This window comes from Sus scrofa, chromosome 2 (genome assembly GCF_054392235.1).
Source record: "Sus scrofa isolate SSC_HxYL_T2T_F1_AM1 chromosome 2, Sscrofa_HxYL_maternal_Yorkshire_Landrace_v2.0, whole genome shotgun sequence".
In the NCBI taxonomy this organism is placed as follows: domain Eukaryota; kingdom Metazoa; phylum Chordata; class Mammalia; order Artiodactyla; family Suidae; genus Sus; species Sus scrofa.
The window spans coordinates 17,166,028-17,191,688 of NC_139384.1; the positions used below are offsets into that span (position 1 = coordinate 17,166,028).

General features: G+C 40.0%; 2 protein-coding genes and 2 pseudogenes across 2 annotated transcripts; 2 read left to right on the forward strand and 2 right to left on the reverse strand.

Moving 5' to 3' along the window:
• The first annotated feature begins 5,344 nt into the window (after window positions 1-5,344).
• Window positions 5,345-11,478, forward strand: LOC110258144 (olfactory receptor 4C3D-like). Its single transcript, XM_085015228.1, is given in 6 exon segments — window positions 5,345-5,359; window positions 9,646-9,894; window positions 9,897-10,163; window positions 10,166-10,298; window positions 10,301-10,456; window positions 11,384-11,478. Coding segments are annotated over 6 exon segments (915 nt in total).
• LOC110258152 (CDGSH iron-sulfur domain-containing protein 1 pseudogene) lies at window positions 10,838-11,212 on the reverse strand (annotated as a pseudogene).
• A 4,505-nt stretch (window positions 11,479-15,983) lies between the features above and the next one.
• On the forward strand, window positions 15,984-16,900 carry LOC110258143 (olfactory receptor 4C3-like; annotated as a pseudogene).
• A 7,036-nt stretch (window positions 16,901-23,936) lies between these two features.
• Window positions 23,937-24,890, reverse strand: LOC110258153 (olfactory receptor 4C45-like). Its single transcript, XM_021081306.2, has one exon. It carries the CDS (start codon window positions 24,888-24,890, stop codon window positions 23,937-23,939), a length of 954 nt encoding a protein of 317 aa, XP_020936965.2.
• Between the last annotated feature and the right edge of the window lie 771 nt (window positions 24,891-25,661).

Sequence of the window (25,661 nt, forward strand, 5' to 3'; positions counted from 1 at the left end):
ATATAAAACATACACACATTCTTTTTCTTATATTATCTTCCATCATATTCTATCACAAGTGATTGGATATAGTTCCCTGTGCTATACAGCAGAACCTCATTGCTTATTCATTCTACATGTAATAGTTTGTGCCTACTAACCTCAATTTCCCAGTCCATCCCACTCCCTCTGCCTCCCCCTTGGCAAGCGCAGGTCTGTCCTCTATGTCTGTGAGTCTTTTTCTGGTCTATAGATAGGTTCATTTGTGCCCCATTTTAGATTCCACATGTAAGTGATATTATATGGTATTTGTCTTTCTCTTTTTGACTTACTTTACTTAATAATGATTTTTACTTAATAATTTACTTAATAATGATTTTTAAAAATGATTTTTACTTAATAATGTCTTCTATTCCTTTTTCTCTTTCTATTCCCCACATTGTCCCTGCCCTTTCCCCCAAAGCTCTCATAGCTATCAGATTAATTATTCACTCTTCAGATATATTAATCACCTAGCATCTTATAAGTTTGTTCTTTTTTCCCCACCTGGGTTTATTCAATATAAGTCCCTGCCCAGCCCTTCCTCAGAGAAATGACTAAGCTGGGGAACAAAACACAGGAGGGCTGCTGAGGAGTGAGTGTGGATGGGGTGGAGCCTGGGGTGAGGTTAGGATGTACCTGGGACATTGGCTCAGCCTCAGTGCCCACCCCTGGACCACCAGCAGGCTCCAGGTGGGGTCAGTGAAGGTGTTTGTGAGAATAGGTTTTTGATTTTCTGCCAGTGTTTTAAGCCTGCATCCTTGACCCTGGTGCCTTTCCTGGTAGGAGCTAGAGATATAGCCGAAAAGAAACAGACAAAAATCCTTTTACTTATGGAGCTTATATTTAAGTGTGTGTGATAAAAGCTGACATTGAATTCTTCTAATATTCCTTTCTGGGACTATTTTAGAGTATTGATTCAATTATTTTAATAAGTATGAGACAATTAAGGCTTTCTGTTTCTTTTTGGATCAGTTTTAGTAGAAGGTTATATTCATTTCATCAAACCTTTTGAATTCATGAAATAAATTCATAGTTCACTTTTAATAGTTGGGAGGGGGATCCTTGATGGGCTTCCCTTACAGTTGAGAGATTATTAATGCCTCAATGAGTGTCCTATTCAGGGTCTGCTTGTTCCGCATTGATATTTCTCAGATAATCTTGTCCCCTGTAATGCTCCTATGATGCCATGTTTAATTTTATCAATTGATGCTGGAGATCTCAGTTGATCTGTATGCCAGAATTGCCATATAACATGTAAGGTACTATTACGACAGAGAATGGGAGCTCCACAGGGTGGAAAACTTGATGAACTCATTTCTGTGCTAATTCTGGAATGTTTTAGTGCACTGCAGTTAACATGAATCTTGTTTAATGGATTATATTATTTATCTTGTTTAAACTAACCATCTGGAAATGGACATAGGTCCAAAAAATTTCTTTCAAATAATCCCCAGATGGGCATTCCTGTCATGGCACAGCGGAAACAAATCTGAATGGGAACCATGAGGTTGCAGGTTCGATCCCTGGCCTCGCTCAATGGGTTAAGGATCCAGCGTTGCCATGAGCTGTGGTGTAGGTCATAGACTTGGCTTGGACCCCACATTGCTGTGGCTGTGGTGTAGGTCAGCAGCTACAGCTTCGATTGGACCCCTAGCCTAGGAACCTCCATATGCTGTGGGTGTGGCCCTAAAGACAACAACAACAAAAAAATCCCCAGATAAAAAATAATACCATTAACACCATTAACACACACACACACATCTCTTCAGTTGTGATACATCTCATCCTTTAATGTAATAAAGCCATTAAGGTTAGCAACGTGTTTAATTTTTTTCTTTTTAGGGCCGCACTCATGGCATGTGGAAGTCTCCAGACTAGGGGTTGAATTAGAGCTGTAGCCTCTGGCCTACGCCACAGCCACAGCCACAGCAGTGACATATCAGAGCCACATCTGCAACCTACATCACTGCTCATGGCAATGCCAGATCCTTAACCCACTGAGTGAGGCCAGAGATTGAACCTGAGTCCTCGTGGATACTAGTCAGATTCATTTCCTCTGAGCCAGACGAAACTCCAGTAACATGTTTTAAAATATTTTATTTCACATTTCTCATTCTTTAAATTTTTTGATATATTTAAAAATCTATCAAGTATCTTTTTTTTTTTTTTTTGTCTTTTTGCCATTTCTTGGGCTGCTCTCTCAGCATATGGAGGTTCCCAGGCTAGGGGTCAAATTGGATCCATAGCCGCCAGCCCATACCAGAGCCACAGCAACACGGGATCCGAGCCGCGTCTGCAACTTACACCACAGCTCACGGCAACGCCGGATCCTTAACCCACTGAGCGAGGCCAGGGATCGAACCTGTGTCTTCACAGATACTAGTTGGATTCATTAACCACTGAGCCACGATGGGAACTCCCCAAGTATCTGCTATTTAGGCTACACATGTAGATGATTTATTAAATGTATAAATTAAAACTTTTTAGTAGTAGAGGCAAGATTAAAAGTTGAGACAACTGCACTATTCCCCATGTTTGTTTTCTTCTTCACACTAATGCAATGTCTATTTCTTTGCTTCTTTATTTGTTTATTGTCTCTCTCCTACCAGGATTTAAGCTCCTTGAGGGCAGGAACTTTTTCATCTGGGCACACAGACTGCATTTCCTAACCTTCTTACCTCCATGTGGGCTCTTGTCACTAAAGCGTGGAAATAATGTTCCTGTTTAGGTTTGGTCCATAAAATGTCCCCAGTGATCCTTCATCTATCTCTCATCTTTGGCTGGCTGGGTGCAGATGACCCAGCAGATGGTTCTGATACCCTGGAGACTGGAAGTGTCACAAGTTGGAATGGGCCTGTATCCAGGAGTCATAGCCTGGTGGAGAACTGCCCACAAGTCCTGCCTGATAATACAGATCTGCATTGGACTTAGTGTGAATGAGAAATAAAGTTTTATTGGGATTAAGCTACTGAGTTTTGGGCTTTTTAAAAAAATTATTATTACTATTATTATTTTTTGTCTTTTTGTCTTTTCTAGGGCTGTACTCGCAGCTAATGGAGGTTCCCAGGCTAGGTGTCCAATCGGAGCTGTAGCTGCTGGCCTATGCCAGAGCCACAGCAAAGTGGGATTCGAGCTGCGTTTGCAGCCTACACCACAGCTCATGCAACGCTGGATCCTTAACCCATTGAGCGAGGCTGGGGATAGAACCTGCAACCTCATGGTTCCTAGTCGGATTCATTAACCACTGCGCCATGACGGGAACTCCATGGAGTTTATTTTTGTGTATGGTGTTAGGTGTTGGACTCTTTGTAATGACCCCAAGTTCATTTAACTCTTTTATGAATTTTGATTAAATTTTCCAAAATCCTATCTTAATCCTGTTTTTAGGGTGTGAATTGAAGAAAAAAAAAAGATAAATAGCAATCAATAAGTTACTTTTTTTCCTAGAGCTTTGCAATGTTTACAATCTGTTCATTTATTTATTTATTTTTTGTTTGATCCCGTCAACACCCTCGCTGATGTTTATAAGCCCTAATCACCAATCAGGGGTTGGAGCTTAGTTATAGAGAAGGGCATTGCAGAACTTGAAATAGAGGGATCCCGAGTTTAGGAGGGCTGGGGTGTGGTGGAAAAATCCGTGGAGCACGTGGGAACGAATGGGAGATGTGAGAGGCTATCATCCAGGGGCCATGAAGTGGCAGAGGCAAGGTACCCAGGTGAGAGTTGAGTACATCTGTGCAGTATGAAACAGACTGCCTGATTTCTTTCACAGCCCTGAGTACCATTCTCTCTGTGATAACAGGGACCACGCTGGTTTCATCTGCTGCTTCCCCATCAAGCAGCCCAATACCTGACGTAATTCATAATGAGTAAATGAATAGAGGATCTAAGAGTTTTTCCATATCTCAATTCTATTTTACTTTGATTTGATTTATTCTAGGAGGTGTTTGCTGATCCACTAAGGTGGAGAGCTCCATCCGTATGAAAGCTAATCAGAAAGGGACCCACCAGGGTTGCCAAGGCCACTCTCAGGAATACACTACTGCTCCTTTGCTGTGTTAACACTGGGTTAATACTGTAATATTAATATTTTCTTTCTTTTTGAATAAAAACATTCCTTGGGTCATTCATATCTGTTAGAACGCTGCAAGTTGTTGTTGTTGTTGTTGTTGTTGTTTTCTTTTTACAGCTCCACTGCAGCACCAAGGAAGTTCCCAGGCTAGGAGTCAAATCAGAGCGGCAGCTTCTGGCCTGCACCATAGGCACAGCAATACTGGATCTGAGCTGCATCTGTGACCTAATGTTTTAGCCCATAAATCTCCTGTTTACCCAGAGTGAACGTCTGCTCCTTTTGGAAGAATCTATCTAATTGTTATTCCCAGCCCATCACAACTGATTTTTTTTTCTGCACCTATCGCATGTGGAAGTTTCTGGGCCAGGAATCAAACTTGCAATTCTGATCTGTGCCTCAGCTGCGGCAACGCCAGATCCTTAACCCACTGTGCCAAATGGGAACAGCCACAATGGACCATTTAAAACTTCAGGATCATTCCTTTTTGAACCCCTAATGTGTATTCAAATGGCTTCAGTGAAAATCCTGACTGGGCCACTCATTGGTCATGGGAGGTAATCTTGAGCATGCTACTTATCTTCTCTTTGGCACAAGTCCTTCAATATAAAGATGGCACTCAACTTTTTTGGATCATTGTGGAGATGGAGTGAGCTAATGCATGTAGAGAGCTTGGGACAGAGCCCCAAATGATTACACATCAGTATGTGCTTGTTCTTACTCTCTTTCTAAAAAACTATTTCTATTCCTTGGTTGTTCTCGCTTTGATTCCTCCTCCCCGGAAGCTTTTGTTTGTAGATATTGCCTGTCTTTCCATTATCCTTTTAGTGAGACTTTTCCCTCTTGTCTGTAAGTCTGAGGATTTTTCTGTAGCAGAGTCATCTTGGACACTAAACTTTGGCTGGGTATATGAGCCTTTCTGACTTTGTTGAAATTCTTGTATATGGTTTTCTCGAGGTGATGGGTTCACTACATCGTGTCTCCTCATGACCAAGATAACTGCAATACGACCAGGAGAGTGCAATACATGTTTAGAGCTCTAGTCTTAATCTATTAGGTGTTTGCTTTTTAGGGCTGCACCTGCGGCGTATGAAGATTCCCAGGCTAGGTGTTGAATTGGAGCTGTAGCTGCCGGCCTACACCACAGCCACAGCAATGCAGGATCTGAGCCACGTCTGTGACCTACACCACAGCTCACAGCAATGCCAGATCCTTAACCCACTGAGAAAGGCCAGGGATTGAACTTGCATCCTCATGGATGCTAGTCATGTTTGTTAACCTCTGAGCCATGACGGGAACTCCTCAATCTTTTAGCTTTTTGTCTGTAGTTTAGGTTGATATGTCTGCAAGGAATGTGGAAAATGGAGGATGAATTCCTTCATTGCTAAGATTGTACCTACGTCCATTTTCCCCAAGCCACCAAGAGAAGGTATTTTTGGGTGGAGTGATTGTGGGTGAGAGTTTCAGATCTACTGTGGATCCAGGGAGCTGTGGGTGAACTCTGATTTTATTTGGCTTACAAATAATTTGTGATATCTCCATCATGATTTTCCATAGCTCATCTTTCAAGATGTGGAGAGAATGTTTAGAATCCTTCTTTCAGACTTGCAGTTGCTGAAATCACTAACTTTGGAGTTGCATGGGACAAAATCAGTGGATTGATGGCTAGCGTCTTGAAGGAGTGAGCTGGCCTAGAGGGATCCCTGAAGGTCATTTGTGATGATGCCAGGGGAAAAAGTAAAAGTATAATTTATTCCTTTATATAAACAGAAGAGGACATCGAGGCATAAAGAGGTTAAAAATCTGCTCAAGTTCACATTATCAGTAAGTGCCAAGGGAGTTCCTATTGTGGCTCAGTGAGTTACGAACACGAAATAGTGTCCATGAAGATTTGGGTTCCATCCCTGGCCTCACTCAGTGGGTTAGGGATCTGGAGTTGCTGGAAATTGTGGTGTGGGTTGCAGATGTGGCTCAGATCCCACATTGCTGTGGCTGTGGCATAGGCCTGCAGCTGCAGCTCCGACTTGACTCCTAGCCCTGGAACTTCTATATGCTGTAGGCGAGGCCATAAAAAGAAATAAAGTGCCAAGCCTGGGATGCAAATCCAGGTCGCAGATTATGTTCAGATTATAATTTGCAAAAGCAGTGGTTCACAAATACAAGGGAAAAGTTCAGTTTACTAATAAGGCGGGTTAATTATAGCTGATAATACTTTCTCCACCTCCAGTTTTCCTCACTTTACAAGTGAGAATACTGTGGCTTAGGAAGATGAAGTGAATCTCCAAAGGTCTCAGTTACATATGGCTGACTTAGGACCAGGCCTCCTGACTCCAGGTCAGGCACTATTACCACCAAGTTGTGCTGCTTAGGAAAGAGAATTATGAAACTCTGAAGCAGTTTTCTAAAATAAGAGGATGATACAATGAAAAGTGTGTGAATCTGACATCAGATACAGCTGTGGTCAAGTTGTTTTCTTACTTACTAGCCTTGGGATAGTAGGTAGGAGAAGAAATTTCACTGATGTTTAATTTCATCATCGATGAAGGAGAAAATAAAATCTGCTTTTCAGTCTCATTGTAATGATAAAACAGGATGGTGTATAACAAAGTTCTGAGTTACTCATTCAAGCAGACCAATTATAGGGACATATGATTTTCTTTGCCGGTTACCAAACTGGCTCCCCAAGAAAATTGGGAAACGTCATTCATCTACTAAGTTACTTCTCAGTTCATTTGAAATTGCTCTTTACAGCTTTAATAATTTCCAAAAGAGAGACCTGGATAGAAAAACAAAGAATGTTACCTACTATCATCAGTGGCCAAAAAAATAGAAATTTTTTAAAAAAGATAAAATTTAGAAAAAATATCCTTATATCCATTACTGGCTGGGATGAAAGAGAGAAAGAATTGACCTCATTTTGGTGACAACTGTGTAAATTGGGAGGTCCCTTTTGGTGAGAGATATTACAAATATTTATAATATCTGTACTGCTCTATTTTGTATACATCTGAGAAATTATTCTAGGGATCCAGAAATAATTTAATACATGCTGAGGTTTTTGTGGTGTTAGAAATAATGACATTATTAGATACATCCACTTAGAATAATATGCAGTCATTAAAAGTAATACTTTTTGGAGTTCCCATCGTGGTGCAGCAGAAATGATTCTGACTAGGAACCATGAGGTTGTGGGTTCGATCCCTGGCCCTGCTCAGTGGGTTAAGGATCCGGCATTGCTGTGAGCTGAGGTGTAGGCTGTAGATGCAGCTCAGATCTGGCATTGCTGCAGCTGTGGCATAGGTTAGCAGCTACAGCTCCAATTCGACCCCTAGCCTGGGAACCTCCATATGCCTCAGGTGCAGCCTTAAAAAAAAAAAATTAAAAAATGATACTTTTAAAGAGTTTCTAATGATATGGGAAATGTTTCAATTATAATACTAATCAGGATGGTATATTAAATATATGATGAGATTTCAAATGTGTAAATGAGAAGTGAGCAAAAATCTACATATGGAAGAAAGACTGGAAGAAAAATACACTAGAAAATTGATAGTTTTTCTTTTTGGATGGCAGGGTTAAGAGTAATTTTTTTCATCCCCTTTAAATATTTTCTGAAGTTTGCCTAATCATCATGTGTTATGTTTGTAACTACTTTTACTCTCCTTTTCCTTAGAGGATCTGCTGATACACAACCTTGGCAAAAAAGCAGAGATAACCACTCGGTCTTTTTTCTGTTCCTTTGTCCTCTCCATGGGCTGAGTAATCTGGGTTCTGAGATGACACATTATGATGTAGGAGGGGTACAACCTGAGGAGTCAGAAGACATGGGGTCTGCGTTCAATCTCTCACAACCTCGCTTCTGTGACTTGGGCTGCCTACTTAGTATTTTCAGCTCAAAATGTTAGCATTTTAAAACTAAAGATGTTTGCCCCAAATTCTCACCAAATCACTGTTCTTAATGAGTTTTTAGTAAAGAAAATGGGAAGTGATGATTTAAGCGGCCCCCTGTAGCCCATAAATGGATGAAATCCCTTTTGCAGTTTTTGAAGCCGTGTCACTTAGTGGGAGATTTCCAAGTCAGGGAAGTGATTATGAAACCATGCAGTTTATCACTGCATTTTTCCTCTCTGCAGGAAGCTTCTTTAATCCTGTCTAGGCATCATTCAAAGCAGGGGAAGGAGGATCAGATGTTGCAGAAGGATGGACCAGATGACCTGTTAGGATTTCTATTTGTTCTCTCACTCTGTCATGTTAGAATGTAATAAAAATTCTGATAAGAAGCTATTGACCTCCTTAGATGCCAGTGTAAGTTTCCTATATTGTTTGGGGTTTTAGTTTTTTATTCATTCAGCACATACTCATTGAGCACTGCTCTAGGTCTGGCAATAAGGATATCAAGCACAAAAAATTCCTGCTTTCAAGGAACTCCAAGTGTAGTGTAGGAGGGTGGGGGAAGACCCATGCAAGATAGCATGCAAAGAGCTAGGATGAAGATGCTATATGAATACAGCAGAGTCCTTATCGTCTATCCTAGGGTGGGTAGAAGAGGTCATCTTTCTTGTGGAGGTGATAGCTAAGCCTAGCATGTTTAAGAATAGGTCAGTTGAATTGGGAAAGGGAGTGTAGGATGGGGTGGGTGGGATGGTGGCAGTGAGGTGTGAATGAGCATGACTTGGTCAGGAATTTAGGAAAGTTTAATGTGGCTAAAGCACATGGTAGTGGACAGAGATGGGAGCTGAAGGAGAATATGGATGGGTCAGTTGGGCCCAGGCTTTTGTAATGAGACTAAAATGCCTAGATTTTATTTTGAAGGCTGAGAGGAGTCTTTGGAGATTTAAACTGGGTAATGACATGACTGAATGATTAAATGTTATAAGTATCACTGTGGTTGCAGTGTGGATGATTGAGCAGGTGTCTGGGGAAGATGTAAGGGGAGACCAACTGTGATGTTGTTGGAGCAACCATCGACTTATTTTGCTAATTAATCTAAATTTAGTGCTGAGAACTATGGTTGGGGTCTGGCAGGTACATAATCATGTTTTCAGAATAAATAAATGAATGGATGGATGAAGCTAAAGGAACAAGATTTGTGGGTGTGATTAATGTTGGAATTATGAGATGTACTAGTGAAGGGAGCAGTCAAGGTTGACTCTCATGTTATGGTGGATGGTGGAGGAAATATAGAAGGAGGAGCTAGTTGATAATGGGTGAGATGAGGAATTCAGTTTTTGAAGAGATGCCCACTGATTTTTTTTTTTCTTTTTAAGACCACACCTGCGGTATATGGAAGTTCCCAGGCTAGAGGTTGAATTGGAGCTGCAGCTGCTGGCCCAAACCACAGCCACAGCAACACCAGATCCAAGTTGTGTCTGTGACCTACACCACAACTCACAGCTACATTAAATCCTTAACCCACTGAGTGAGGCCAGGGATCAAACCCTCATCCTCACAGACATTATGTCAGGTTGTTAACTTGCTGAGCCACAGTGGGAACTCTGGTAAATCTCTTTTAACTCAAGTTCTTGTTGCAGCTCAGGATTCATGGATAGTCCAAGAACGGTACAGAGTTTTTCATGCTGGGACTTTCACAAAACCCTGAGGCGCCAAGAGTGTTATTTGTGCTCTTTTTGATTGTCTACCTGGTCTCTATTTGGTGCAACCTACTTATCATGATCACCATTATCTTCAGCCCACCTTGGGCTCTCCTATGTATTTTTTTCCTCTTCTATTTGTCCTTTACTGATACTTGCTATTCTTCATGTGTGACCCCCAAACTCAATGCTGACTCCTTGTATGAGGAAAGCAAATCATTGTACCCATTTCTTATGAGGGCTGCCTGGCTCAGTTCTCTGTTGCCCATTTTTTTGGAGGTGTTGAGATCTTTCTGCTCACAGTAATGGCCTGTGACTGCTACATGGCCATCTGCAAGCCCCTGTGCTATACGACCATCATGACCTGGCATCTCTGTGCCCTACTGGTGGGGCTGGCTTGGCTGGGAAGCTTTCTGCATTCATTGGTTCAGCTATTGCTGGTCCTTCTGTTGCCCTTCTGTGGACCTAAACTCATCAATCACTTTTTTTCTGTGACTTGTACCCCTTGCTAGAACTTGCCTGCACCAACACATATGTCATTGGTCCACTGGTAGTGGCCAACAGTGGGGTGATCTGCCTGTTGACCTTCCTCATGCTGGCTGCCTCCTACGTTGTCATCCGCATTCCTTGAGGTCCCACCATGCAAAGGGGAGGCGCAAAGCCCTCTCCACCTGTGGGGCCCACTTCATTGTTGTTACCTTATTCTTTGTCCCCTGTGTATTTATTTACATGTGGCCATCATCCACTTTATCCACAGACAAAACAGTGGCTGTTTTTTTTAAATGTTTTTTTCCCTAGATTGTTATGAGATTAATGTAGTTTGATAACATCCAATTTACTTCTAGATTAACCAAATAATATTAAATGGTGATAAGTATAACCTGCACATACATGATTTTGAGAAAAATTTAATACGTTAACTTCACCATACAACTATATTCTAATGGTATTCTTTTTAAACATAAAGAAATGGATCCCTATAAGACCAAAATAACCCAAAGGCCATGAGGTTAGTTTTTACTTTTTCCTTTTTTTTTTTTTGTTTAAACAAAATGTGCACCATGATGGTTCCACAAGTAAGGCAAATGCCTTGAATATGAAAGCTGTAGTTTGCAATGTACCACATTTAGAACCCAGGGGAAGTGAATCATTCTAATTAAACAATCAGGAAACACCATGACAAGTTGGTTTGCAGCATCCAAAGTGTCCATTTAAGTGTTTTTTTCTTAATGATCAGAGCTCCCACATTATCACCAGTTTCTTCATTGTGTTTTATGTGTGATCCATCATAGAGTGGGAACTTTTTGGGCCTCCAGCAGTGGCAGTACACAGGTTTATATCCCAAATCCTCCATGTCAAAAGCATGTACTACCTTGGGGTTGTCTTTCTGGATGTGAAGGTTTACCATAGATTTGTTGCAATGATCTTTAACATAAAATCTTTTGTAAGCTAGATAACCAAATGCAGCTCTCCCAGCAGCAATGGTAACTGCTGAGATCCATTCAACTCATACACTGGAAGTCGTACTCATGGTGCCGTCATTTGCAAGGATGTGCACAGGATGCTGAGCACAAACCGGCTCGTGTGGACAGCGGGGATTCAAAGGGCCACAAGCGATAGTTCTAAGGGCTCCAGGATGCTACCACGCAGGTGTCGTGGCGGGCCTAGTGACTGTATTTCATTATGTGTTTTTTTTTTCCCCTCTATTGTGTTTTGACACTCATGTTCAACTCCCTGATTTATACACTGAGAAATGCAGAGGTGAAAAATGCTATGAAAAATCTCTGGAACAAATGAACCATTGTGGATGGAGGATGCAGGTATAGTAGGGAAAGAAATAACCTGTTGTTCTCAGTAAGAATTCTTAAATAATAATAATAATAAAAAATACAAAGAATGGCAAAAAATTGGACATATACCTCACAACATAAATACGCAAATAGCCAATATGCACATGAAAACTTGCTCAGCCCCATTAGTCACCAGGGAAATATGAATGAAAACCATAATGACATACCATTATCCTCTTTAAAGAATAGCTCAAATTGCAAAGATTAAAATTTTAAATATTGGAGAGGATGTGAGATAACTTACACTCATATATTCCTGATGGGGCATAAGGAAAAGTAATAAATTAGTAAATAGAGCACCAAGACAAAGGGCCTTGTAAGTGGCCAGTATGCAAAAAATTCAGAAAACTAGAAATTTGTTTCTTAATGACATGCTCTGTAAAACATAAGTCATGAAATCAATTGACTTGCCCAATAGTCAAAATAAAATATGTCTTAACTATGAAAAAAAAAAGAATTCTTATTGTCATGATGAAAGCTCAGGAATCATTAAAAATGTCAAAATAAAACTGATTTGAATGTTTGACATTCCAGCTTATATATCTATGTTTCCTGTTATTGACCAGGCACATGTGTATATGTCACTTCATTTTTTTAAGTTTACCCTAGAGTGTGGAGCATGGAAATACCACTTCTCGCTCATCAGCTTGTGTTCGAGATGGTGCTCTGGTCAACCTGGGGCACTGAGAGTCTATCACAAGAAGGATCCCCTTGTTGAAATGTTACTAACCTGATCCTCCAACTGCACATCATAATACTGATCACAGTAGTCATTGATGGTTCACCTATAACTGATTCCTGTCGACAATGATATCAGAAAGCATCTATAGCTTGAGTCCTTGAGAATACATAAAATCAATTAAGAATGACTGAACCCAAATCATGGAAGTGTATAGAATAGTATTATAGTAAAATTAATATAGATATGATTATAGACTATAACTGTAATGAGGCATTAAATTCTGAAATAACTTTTGTGTACATGTGAACACATGTATATATGTATATATGTGAACACATGATATATAGTTTACTGAGCATTGACTTGATATTAGGCATTGGGTTATTAACCAGTTTATAAACAAGATCTCATAAGATCCTTATAAGAAGTTGACATTGTTTTCTTTCTACAAATGAAGAATCTTAATTCACAGAGGCTGATTTATTTAGCCAAGGTTGAGCTAGAATTTAAATCCAGATCTTTCTGCCTTCAAGTTTGAGTTTGCCAGCAGGCTTGGGGCTTTACTGATCTTCCTCTGCATGTTTTATTTTGTTTGTGTTTTCTGCTTGTAAGCATCCCGTTATCAATGTCCTTATTTTCAATCTCTGATTAGTAATTGCCCAGAGTCATTATCAAGTATATTATCAACTCAAAAGTTTCAAGTTATAATGAAACATACAAATGGAAAGCAAATCCTTCTCCTGGTAACAAGTGGATTAGAGAGAATCAAAGCCCTCTTGGAGTTCTCGTTGTAACTCAGTGGGTTGAAAACCTGACTATTATCCATGAAGGTACGGGTTCAATCTCTGGCCTTGCTCAGTGGTTTAAAGATCTGGTGTTGCCATTAGCTGTGGTGTAGGTCAGCAGCTGCAGCTCCCATTCCACCCTTAGCCTGGAGACTTCCGTATGCCACCACTGGGGCCCTTTTAAAAAAAAAAAAGCACCTAGTATTATTCTGGGAAACTTCAGCTCAGATGCATTCCTGAGATCAGTAAAACCTGCCTAATCTGTGCTTTGCCTAAGTAAGAAAAACAGTTTGAATCTTATCCAGTAGTTCAATCACATGAAGCAGTGAAATTTGGGATGCTATGCTTGGAGCTGGTTTAGATGTCCCTTTAATAAATCTCCCAGGTCCACTATTCTATGATGTTAGGACATAGAAAAAACAAAAAAGGACAAACCACCTGCGACCTGTTTATTTCCTCAGATCCAGCCAACCTAAGTTTTCTGTAATCTATGTTAAAGGTTAAATAAAGAGTTCCTGTCATGGCTCAGTGGTTAAGGAACCCGACTGGGAACCATGAGGTTGTGGATTCGATCTGATCCCTGGCCTTGCTCAGTGGGTTAAGGATCTGGCTTTGCCATGAGCTGTGGCGTAGGTTGCAGATGGGCTCCGATCCTGTGTTGCTGTGGCTCTGGTGCAGGCCAGCAGCTACAGCCCCAATTAGACCCCTAGCCTGCAAACCTCCATATGATATGCTGTGGGAAGCAGTTCTAGAAAAGGCAAAAAGACCAAAAAAAAAAAAAAAGGTTAAATAAGAAGAAATACAACTCACATAAAAATGCCAGGGAATAAATTTACTAAAATTCTCATTACTTTCCACAAAATAATTTTGTTTTTCATGGATAACACAAAAAGGAGACAATTTTTTTTTTTTGCTTTTTTTTTAAAGTAAATTTCTTTGTACTCCCAAAAATTTGAATTACGGAGATGAACGAGCTTCATATTTTGATTTGGGGGCACATAATTTCATTATTTGGCTAAACTGTACACTTAGCCCACTGATTGTTTTTACCCTCATATTCTGTATGAGGATAAGTAGGGCATTTTTAATATTTGTAATATTTTAATACATGCATAACTTAGGTCCTTAGCTCCTTAAGCCTCGTGAGGAATTTGTTGCCCAAAGCACTGATGACAGGGACTTCACAGACACCACTTATTGAATGTTTATTCCGTTCGGGCTCTGTACAAAGTCTTGACGTGCACTGTTTTCATATACTGCTCTTTGCAAACTCAGAGTGTAACAATACTCTTATTTTCATTTTATAGTTAAGAACATAGAGTCTTTGAGAAGTTGTCTATGATTACATAGAAAATAAATAGCAGAGGAAGTATTCAACCTAAATGAGCTTAAGTGACAGTATGGTATGGTGAAACCCACAGACTCTATACCAGGACTGCTTGGGTGCAAGTCCTAGCTCTGCCACTTATCCGCTGAGTATACTTCTATGGGTTTCTAAATGTGTCTCTCAGTTTCTTCCTCTACAAAATGAGGATAAAAACAGTAATCTACCTTATGGGGATGACAGGAGGATTAAATGAGCTGTTGTATGTAAAGCAGCTAGGACAGTGCTTGGCAAAGCCTGTTACATAGGTGTTGGCTCTTAGGACTGCTGTCTGTACTCTTAGTCACAGTGTTCTTCTCTGAAAAGATCCCCATCCATCAGACCTGTCACGTGCAGAAGCAGTAGTTGTCATCTTGTAATAAAGCTTGGAAAGAGAAAAAGGATGCAGCTTTCTGATCAGTACAGGAATCTTCTCTCCAGCATGCCTTATATCTGGCTGTCTCTTTCTTCCTTTGAAACTCAATGATTGTACTTGAATTCTTACCATATGATAGGGCATGAAGTCCTCGGCAAGTTGGGAGTTTCAGCTACTTTAAGAAGACTTAGGTTTCCCAGGAAAATAATAGATTGTTGGTGGGTGGGATGAGTGACAGCTTTTTGTTTAGCCAAAACTTAGATAAGCACAGGCATTTCCTGAATGTAATTAAGAATAAAGGGTGAGTAGGAATATTTGCCAGATGAGATTCTAATTTATATTTAGTTAAGATAGGACATCTATTCTCCCTCCTTCTGTAGCTTCCTTTATGCAGTGAATAGGCAGATAATCATTTAATAGAGTCTTTCACTGGTGGTCACAAAACCTTTTTTTTTTTTTAAACTTTGACTCCTCCCTGTAGGCTTCAGAGGAAATGGTAGGCTTTCACGAGCAGGATGTCACCAAACCCAGGGAAAGCAGAGCCCAGAAGTATGTATAATGTAGAAAGCAAGGGAGAAGAGTAATTTAACCTCTTATACACGATACTGTCCACAGCACAGGTGTGAAGTGGGAATAAATGCAAGGAGAGAAATGGAGAATTTGGTCAAGTTTCCAATTTCACCCAAGTCAGCTTCTCCCACTCCTCCTTCAGCTTGCTTTATATCAGTTTGTGTTACTGCTGGAAACACAACAGAAAGTGTAGCAAACCTCATGGTGAAGTCCAAGAAGAAAGATTTAATTCACAGGGTATGGACTATACATGCAGAGATTCAGGAGAGTCTTAATATTCATGGGTTTCTCAAGCACCTTTGTATGTTATGTGGAACTCTGCTGAAAACTGTCAGACGTACTCCAGTTGAATTAAAAAATCAATGTCTGCTGGATTTTCAATTTCAGGAGAAACCGAATAAATTAAAATAGAGGTAATTAAATTATCATTTTCACTTAATGACTTAGATATCTAGTGCCCAGTAATGCTAAAGCTAACAGACATGCTCCCGTCTTGTAGTTAACAGGATGAATTGGCACATGAATTTTGGAACAGAAAGGGTTAAGAGGAATAAAGGGAAGTGGGCATGGCTAAAAGAAATCTTTTCCCTCCCTACAATGACTTCTGTTCCAATCATGTTTCTCTCTTGACTTAACAGGCAATATTGTACCCACAACCTCTCTGTCCTTGGACTTTATGGCAATACCACACAATATCATAGAATTTTTCATGGTGGAATGCTCACAGAACCCAGAGATGCAGAGGGTTCTCTTTGTGGTCTTTTTGATCATTTATGTGGTCACAGTTTGTGGAAATATTCTCATTGTGGTCACCATCACTTTCATCCCACCCTGGCTTCTCCCATGTATTTTTTTCCTGGCCATCCTGTCCTTTATTGACACCTGCTACTCTTCCTTTATGGCCCCTAGACTCATTGTTAATGCCTTGTATGAGGGGAGATGCCTTGTATTTCTTATGAGAGCTACATGACTCAGCTCTTTGGATCCTATTTTTTTTTTTTTTGGAGATGTTGATATCACTCTGCTCACAGTGATGGCCTGTGACCACTACATGTCATCTGCAAGCCCCTGCACTACATGGCCATCATGACCTGGCATCTCTGTGCCCTGCTGGTGGAGGTGGCTTGGTTGGGGGGCTTCCTGAATTCACTGGCTTAGCTTTTGTTGGTCCTTCAGTTGTCCTTCTGTGGACCTAATGTGATCAATTACTTTTTCTGTGACTTGTATCCCTTGCTGGAACTTGCCTGCACCAACACATATGTCATTGGTCTGCTGGTGGTGGCCAACAGTGGGATCATCCGCCTGTTGACCTTCCTCATGCTGGCTGCCTCCTACTTTGTCATCCTGCATTTCTTGAGGTCCCACAATACAGAGGGGAGGCGCAAAGCCCTCTCCACCTGTGGGGCCCACTTTCCTGGTGTTGCCTTGTTCTTTGTGCCCCATATACTTACTTATATGTGTCCATCATCTATTTTATCTATGGACAAAAACATGGCAGTGTTTTGTGGTATCCTGACTCCTATGTTGAATCCACTCATTTATACCCTGAGAAGTGAAGAGGTAAAAAATGCCATGACAACTTCCTGCACATAGTAAGAAATTGCAGGTGGATAATGAATGGTAAAGCAGGAAAGAAAAACTGCTTTATTTCTGAAAGAGGAACAACTCCAAAGTTGTTTTTTTTTTGCCATACAACATCTTAATCCATTTTATCTATTCTTTAATCTTCACAGACTTTATTGGTTTACTTAGACTTTCACTTGAATTTCATATTTTAATTATATAATGACCATATGAGACATGTATGGCATGAATGATTGTTATCTCTTTTAGAAATGAGGAAACCGTGTCTTCTAATGTGGTTAATTGATTAAGGTTGTCTAGTTTTGAACTGCCTAAACCAAAACTCAGAATCAGTTATTATTATTTTTCGTTGGTATATGGAGTTCCTGGACCAGGCACCAGATCTGAGCCATAGTTGTGGCCACACCCGGATCCTTTAACACACTTACACCACAGCAGGAACTCCAAACTCAGGTATTTTTGATTCATCATCCCAATCTTTAAATAGAAATCTACGTTGACATCAATTGAGTCTGTGTGACAACTGAAATATAGAAATGAGAGAAAAAACACAGCAAATAACTTCACACATGCCATATATAGTTGTCAGTGTGTTGTAGGCCTGGTTTCTATTGCTTCTCATCACCCTTTATGACATCAGCAGCATAGCTGCACATTATAGCAGAGGGTAAGATCTTGGTTGGGAGACAGATTAACCTAAATTTGCATTTTAGGCTTCCTCATGGCATGATTCTGCATAAGTGACCAAACTTTTATGAGCCTCTGAAGCTCGCCTTTAAAATAATAATTAAAAAAAGACGAAAAAAAAAGATAATACTCATCCAAATTATTACTATTAGAATTAAACTAGATAATCTGTGTAAAGCTCTTAATCCAGTTTGTGGCACATATGTGCCCCAAATTTTAGCCGACATTATTTCCACTTCAACCCTTTCATAATCTTCCAAAAGAGGCTATTTTCTTTGGCTTTTCTATATCTATTAAATTTGAAATATATGCTCCACTTAGAACAGAATGGCTTATTTTTTGGCCAGTGATGCAATGCGGCATTTCCTTTTTATTGTTCCTAACTCCTTCTCTTTCAAACTCTAAGGGATTCCAGGATTCTGGAATTTAAAACACATACCCATGCCTATTCCATTCCTTTCCTGATTTTAGAAACTGATCACACCCCATTCCATGCTGCACTCTTTAAGACTGTAGGCTCTTGGAATTTCCTGGTGGCGCAGGTTAAGGATCTGGCATTGTCACTGCTGTGGTTCTGGTTACTGCTGTGGTATGGGCTTGATCCCTGGCCTGGGAACTTCTGCATGGTCCAAATGCAGCCAAAAACAAAACAAAACAAAAAGTCTGTAGGCTCCTATAATTTATAATAAGCTTATGCTTTGTTTAACAAATAATCAGTAATTCCTCATATTGCAATTATTCACTTTTTACACTAAAAAAAAAAACAAACAAACCTAGAAATTGGTATGTAAAACAGTTTCCCTCCTCTAAGTGGTCAGAATCAGTCACCAACTACCAATACATTCAGGAGATCATCAGGAAATAGTTATTGTGTTACCCCCAAACTTCTATGCCTAACAAAAAAAAAGTTGCACAGTTCTTCAGCAAAATAGTCTCCTTTGACTTTGCCACATTTTGATACTGTAGTTAATAATAACTAAGTATAACTGAGATCTTGAGTTCTATGTCTATTCGTTTCTGCTGTGAGATAATAAAAGTATAATTGAGCCAATTCTCCAATTAGCTAAGAACTATGAAATCAGAGTGAGGGTTACCAAAAAAGAGCCTATCTTTTTTGGCAGCTTGCCACAAATTAATCTCAAGGAGCTTTCTAGGAAAAAACAAAAAATACTTTAGTTGAAATTTGAAAAGCACTTTTATTTTTAGCTCAGTTAAAATAGCAACTAGCATATGGAGTTCCCCTCATGGCTCAGCGGTTAGTGAAACCAACGGGCATCCATGAGTACCTGGGTTTGATCCCATCCATAAGGACCCAGTGTTGCTATGGGCTGTGGTGTAGGTAGCAGACATGGCTTGGATCCCACATTGCTGTATCTGTGGCATAGGCCAGCGGCTATAGCTTCAATTTGACCCCTAGCCTGGGAACCTCCATATGCCGCGGGTGCGGCCCTAAAAAAAAGACAACAACAAAATATCAAATAGCATAAAGGACTGATCCGGGTGCCCGCTTGTTTGGTGTTGTCCAAATCAAGGTTCGCAATGGCCCAATTATCTTGTGAATGCTGCTTATTCTTGAAAATTTTCAATCTGCTAGAATAAATACATAAGTGAGTTTCACCAGAAGTGTGCTAGTTGGTTTAAAAAGTATTACAACTTTCACCAAGAAAGGGATATCTCCATTTTGGAGACTATATGAAATACCTTCCCTCCCAAACACTCGTCTATATTAAAACTTAGAAAACAAGAACGAAAGATTGGCAACACACACATGCATATGTGTGTGTAAATCCACTTACAAGCCTGTTACCTAGAGGTAATCACTGTCAACAATTTGTTAGCTTTCCTCCAGTTATCATCATCTTTTCCTCCTCCTCCACTTCTTTCAACTCCTTCTAGAAACTTGGTTAAGCCTCTACCCTCCTAAAAGTTACTCTCTGGGGCCAAATTTCTTTGTTCAAGTTACAAGACAAATCCTTTCTGATCCTCAGTTTTCTTGTCCCCAAATGGGCAACTTCATCCTTCTGTCCTTATGAAAGGAGAATGAGTATAAAGTGCATCGTGTCTGACAAGTAGTTGAGTCTAATGAGTGTTTCTCTCCCTGTCAGTGGGAAATAGAAGAAGACCAGAAATAATGTAAGGCTCTGAATTTTAAATACTGTTGAAAATATTCTTGTGGAATAAAAAGAGAACACTTGGATTTGAGATTTTTATTCCACAGCTCGTTGTTATCTGGCTATTGGTGAGCTACTTAAAACATAGTTTTCTACCTCCCTTGAATTTCCCCTACCTCAAGCAGAGTTTTCTTTTATTTATTTACCTATTTTTAATGGACCACAGCAGAATGAACACACATTCCTATCAGACACACTTACTAATGAAAAAAAATTACGAGAGGAAAGTACTACCATATAAGCCATTGGATACTCCTTTATGTATAAACTAGTGCAGATGGAGAAGAGAATAATTTCAAAGGACTTTCCTGTTAGATGGGCATCAAAACACTCATGAAGTTATAAACTACTGACTAGTCACTACTCAGGGCTTTGCAGACACATGCATTTCAGGTCTATCTGTGAAAGAAAGACCACCTTTGAATTGGTTTAAATGATGCAGGCCGGAGGGTTTCAGAAGAGAACTGTAAAGATTCCAGAGAAATGTGAGAAATTTAGTTTGTTGTTTGTTTCTACTAAGGGAATGCAGAATGGGTTTGGGAAAGTACACAAGCTTTGAGTTAGATGGACCTAGATTTGAATTGTGTCAGCCAAATTTTAGCTATTTGATCCCAAGCAATGTAATGAACCTCTCTTTACATATGTATTAATATATAATGACCCCTTGTTTCCTATTTTATGAAGTGGGAATAGCAATATTACTGCACTTATAGGGCTGTAGTGAGAATTAAATAACAAAATGGATACATAACACTTTGCACATAGTAAACACACAAGATGAGCTGTCAAAATTTTTCACACTAGCATTGATTTATTGATGTTCATACCTTCCTAAGGGTAGGTTCACCATTATGTTCAAGTAAAGAACTATTTTAGACAGAGGTAAGTTCCAGGGTTTGAGGCTTAAAATAAATGAAAGACATAAATTAAGCAGAAATTTGCTGCCTCCAAAACATATAAAATGAATGATTAGTTTAAGAATTCATTCACAGAAAGGGCTCAGGAGACCACTATAATCATCATTATCATAAGTGTCATCATCACTGTCTCTTTTTTTTTTTTTATCTTTTACAGCTGTTCCTGGGGCATATGAAAGTTCCTGGGCCAGGGGTCAAATCGGAGATACAGCTGCTGGCCAACGCCGCAGCCACAGCAATATAAGAGTCAAGTATCTGTGACATATGCTCTCAGCTTGTGGCAATGCTGGATCCTCAACCCACTGATCAACGTCAGGGATCAGACCCACATCCTCATAGACACTAGTCAAGTTCTTAACCTGTTGAGCCACAGTGGGAACTCCATAATCACAGTCTTTCTTTTTACATTATCCTAGTTCATTCTGTTTTTCTTGGGAGCTACAACTAAATGTCTGCAAGATAAATGTGATTTTTTAAACACTCAGTTGCTTGCAAGTACCTACAAAATGACCACTCATAGGAAATTATGGCAAAACATCTATTTTGTGATGGCCTTATGTGTACAGTGAGATCTAACCTGATATAGTGTCCTGCGAACATGAGAAATGCCAGCATCACATGATAGTCAAATTCCTTGTTGAGCTTCTTTCAGGGAGGTTAAATAAGCAGTAAGGTTATAAGTTTTGAAATCATCATATCTAATTCTGAAATAATTCAGAACTTCCTTTTGGCCTTAATACACCATCTATTGGTTCCTTTTTGAGTTGCTGTGTTAAAACAGGCCGTGCAGTGCTATGAGCTGCAGCATGAGAGTAGCAGTTAAAGTGGGGTCTTTTCCTAGAACTGAATCATCTGGATTTAAGTCCTAGCTCTCCCACTTAATAGCTTTGTAACTTCTTCTCCGTACCTCAATTTCCTCCTTGGGAAAATAGGAGAATAAGAGGACACACCTCGAAAGGTTATACAATGATAACTGGGTCACTTTGCTGTATAGCAGAAATGGACAGAACATTGCAAGTCAACTATAATAAAAAATTTTTTTAAACTGTTACTAAAAAAAAAAAAAAAAAATTCCCTTGTTGAGAAATCTCCTGAAGCAAGTTTCTGAGCTCTTCCCCAGACATCACAAGCTCTATGCAGGGACTGGCCTTTTGGTCTCTAGCACTGGGCTCTCCTTTCTCCTCTTCCTTCCAGAGGACCAGAAAAGGACAGGATCCATCATTAATGAGAACCTTTGAAAGCATCTCACAGTTGATCCAACCAGCTCTCCCATTTGCTTTTTTTTTCTTTCTTTCTTTGTGTTTTTTAGGGCCCCACCCACAGCATATGGACGATCCCAGGCTAGGGGTTGAATTGGAGCTGTAGCTGCCGGCCTATGGCACAGCCACAGCACCACCAGATCCGAGCCGTGTGTGCGATCTACACCACAGCTCATGGCAGTGCCAGATCATTAACCCACTGAGAGAGGCCAGGGATCGAACCTGCAACGTCATGGTTCCTAGACAGATTTGTTTCCTCTGAGCCATAATGGGAACTCCTTTTTTTTTTTTTTTTTTTTTTTTTTTCCATTTGTAACTATAGACATATTTAAGGACATTTTAATCCCAGAATAGGGACTTGGTGCTGGGCTGGCTCTTAATATCCAGAGATCTTCTCACTGGCTGGGATGATACATGTTAAAGTGAGGCTGGCACAGATGTCTGGTCTCCCTTCGATCATGCTGAGGGAATGGCAGTAGCAGTGTTCTTGGGCTCCTCTGTCAGGAACTGCCGTCCCCAGCACACCTTATTCTCTGGTGGCCTTTCTGAGATGCTGGATCAATATCTGAGCAGTTTTCATTAATTTTCAGCTGACTCATTTTTCCAACTTAAGCCATTTAATTCTCACAATTTAAGGAAGTACATAATGTTATTTTCCTTTTACAGATTAAAAAAAAAAAACAGGTAGGAGAAAAAGAAAACAGATAGAAGCACCTTGCTAACATTTACAAGACAGATGAATGCTGGAGATGAGAAATGAAGGTGTTTTGATCCAAAGCTATTAATCTCTGACTTCAAAGCATCTATTTCTAAGTTCTTTAGAATTTCATTATAGTCAAGGTGTGCATTATTTTCTATAATCCAGATTTGGGCTTGGTGTCCAGGACACACTTGTTATTAAATCATTGGTAATTTTTGTAAGTGTTTCATTTTCAGAATCTTCTATTCCTTTATCCATGTCTAAAACTAGACTTTAATGTACAGATATTTTCTGGACTAATGGAATTTATCAATTATGTTTCCTTTATTCTGGCCAACTTGGTTCCAACACTTTTTGTAGACTGTTGTGTAATACAGAGAATGATGGAAATGTAATTTTTGAAGAGTACATTTATGTGCAAACGCTCTCTTCCTGGGATTGTGTTAAGGAAAAAGTTTGGGTTTTTTTTATTGCTGTGGGGGGATAACATTTATAAACTTCTAAAACTTAGGAGGGTCAGAAAAAGTATATTTTGATAAATGTACTTTTGAAGACTCTTTCCCTGTTCTACATTTTTTCCATGTGTCATTGTTCTTCCTCTTTTAAAATAAAACTGTATTCTGCTGGGTATAATGAGTGTTCAAGAATATCACTATTGGAGTTTCTGTCATGGCACAGTGGAATGGAATCCGACTAGGAACTGTGAGGTTGTGGATTTGATTCCTGGTCTCATTCAGTGGGTTCAGGATCTGGCATTGCCGTGAGCTGTGGGGTGTCAGCTGCAGACATGGCTTGGATCCTGCGTTGCTGTGGCTGTGGTGTAGACTGGCAGCTGTAGCTCCAATTTGACCCCTAGCCTGGGAACCTCCATATACCACAGGTGTGGCCCTAAAATGCAATAATTAAAAAAAAAGAATGTCGGTATTGATATACTTAGTATCCACAATCAGGAAAATATTATGACATTAGTGGGTCCTTCATGCTTTTTTGTCCTCATGGGTTGTTTCTTCCATAAAAATATTAAAAATTCTTTTATGATAGCATTGGTATATACATCACTACAATCCAAATTGAATTATTAATTTTTTCTTCTTGTGTTAAAAGAAAAATTGCAGGGGTTCCTAAATGTATCTTCGGCTCTAGACTCTGTGCCCACTATGCTACAATGGGCATCCTCCCTGATCACAATATATGGGGTCATAAAGAAAACTGATCCAGATAGTATAATACTCCCAAGTTGATCAACTAAGAACAGGAATAAATCACCATGAAATACCACAAGATTTTTTTTCTTCGTACCCCACACAAAATTTATTTACCACCAGTTTTCATTATTTGTCCCCAGAGTTTTTTCAAGGCATCCTTCACTTCTGCATTTCTGAGCGTATAGATTAAAGGGTTCAGCATGGGGGTTACTATGGTGCAAAACACAGTCACAACTTTGTCAGTGGGGAAGGAGGTCATGGGTCTCAAGTACAGGAATGAACATGGTACAAAGAACAAGATAACAACTGTGACATGAGAGGCACAGGTAGACAGAGCCTTGCGACGCCCTTCAGAGCTATGAGTCTTCAGGGACCTCAGGATGGCACCATAGGAAGCAACCAGCATGCAAAAGATTACCAAACACAGGGACCCATTGTTGGCAGCAATCAGGGGCCCCAAGGTGTGTGTGTCTGTGCAGGCTAGCTCCAGGAGAGGGATTAAATCACACATGAAATGATCAATGACATTGGGGCCACAGAATGGTAACTGGACCATGAACAAAACCTGGATCCCTCCATGAATAAACCCTAAGGCCCCAGCCATTCCGACCAGGAAAGTGCACACAGGTGGGCTCATGATGGTCATGTAGTGCAAGGGCTTACAGATGGCTACATAGCGGTCATAGGCCATGACAATCAACATGATGATCTCAGATCCAGCAAAGAAATGTTCAGCAAAGAGCTGGGTCATGCAGCCCTTGAAGGATATGGTGTTTGTTCCAGAGATCAAGTCAAAGATCATTTTGGGTGCGATGGAAGAAGAGTAGAACACATCTATAAGGGACAAATAGGACAGAAAGAAGTACATGGGAGAAGCCAGGGCTGGGCTGATGAAGATGGTGACTGAGATGAGCAGGTTGCCTGCCAATGTGATCAAGTAGGTGGTTAACAAAACACCAAATAAGAGTTTCTGCAGTTCTGGATTCTGGGTCAGCCCCAGTAGGATGAATTCTGTGACATTGCTCACCCTTGCCGTCAACTCATCTTGGGATGAGAGCATGTGGTCCTTCTGGAAAGAGCACAGTGTTACTGAGTGATGATGTTTAAAATTCAATATGAAAAGATTTCATCCCCTCTTTAGTCGTGGATTGGGGGAGCTACACCTTCTACCCGCCTCTGAGATTTTACAGATAATCCTAAAGAAGAAAGGAAGGAGGGTAGATTTGTCCTTATTCATATTAATTGAATATATAATGACAAAACCTTAAAACATGACACTAAAAGCAAGATGTTATTGTGAACATTGACTTATGGTTGACTTCTAAACTTTCTTTGCAGCTCTAAAGTTCTCACAGATAGCTTTCTTTCACATTGGGGGGCAGGTTTCATCAATCATAATTATTATTTAAAGTTCAGCTTATCTATGGGCATGAATATTTTTAGGTATAGGCACACAATGTTCTTTTTAAAAAAGTCATCAACTGTGTATCAGATATGAGAGTAGCATCCAAGCCTTTCTCTGTCTATACCAGCTGTGTTGTCTGCGCTCTTCCTGCCTTCTGTCAAATGAAAGCACATGCACACACAGGGACAGGGATACAGATGGGGTTTTTGTCCCTCAAAATGGCAAGGAACTATCTTTATAACAGCTCATTGAGCAGCATTCACTCAACCGTCCAGGGTGTTTTGTCTGGCTCAGCGTGACTCTTCCACGCTCGCTCTTTCCCTGTCTTTGAATGTGAACATGTGAGTGGTACAGAGTTCCCTGAAAAGCTCTCGATATTCCTGAAATGAATTTTCTGTGCAATTGCTCTCTCATCACACCTAGAAT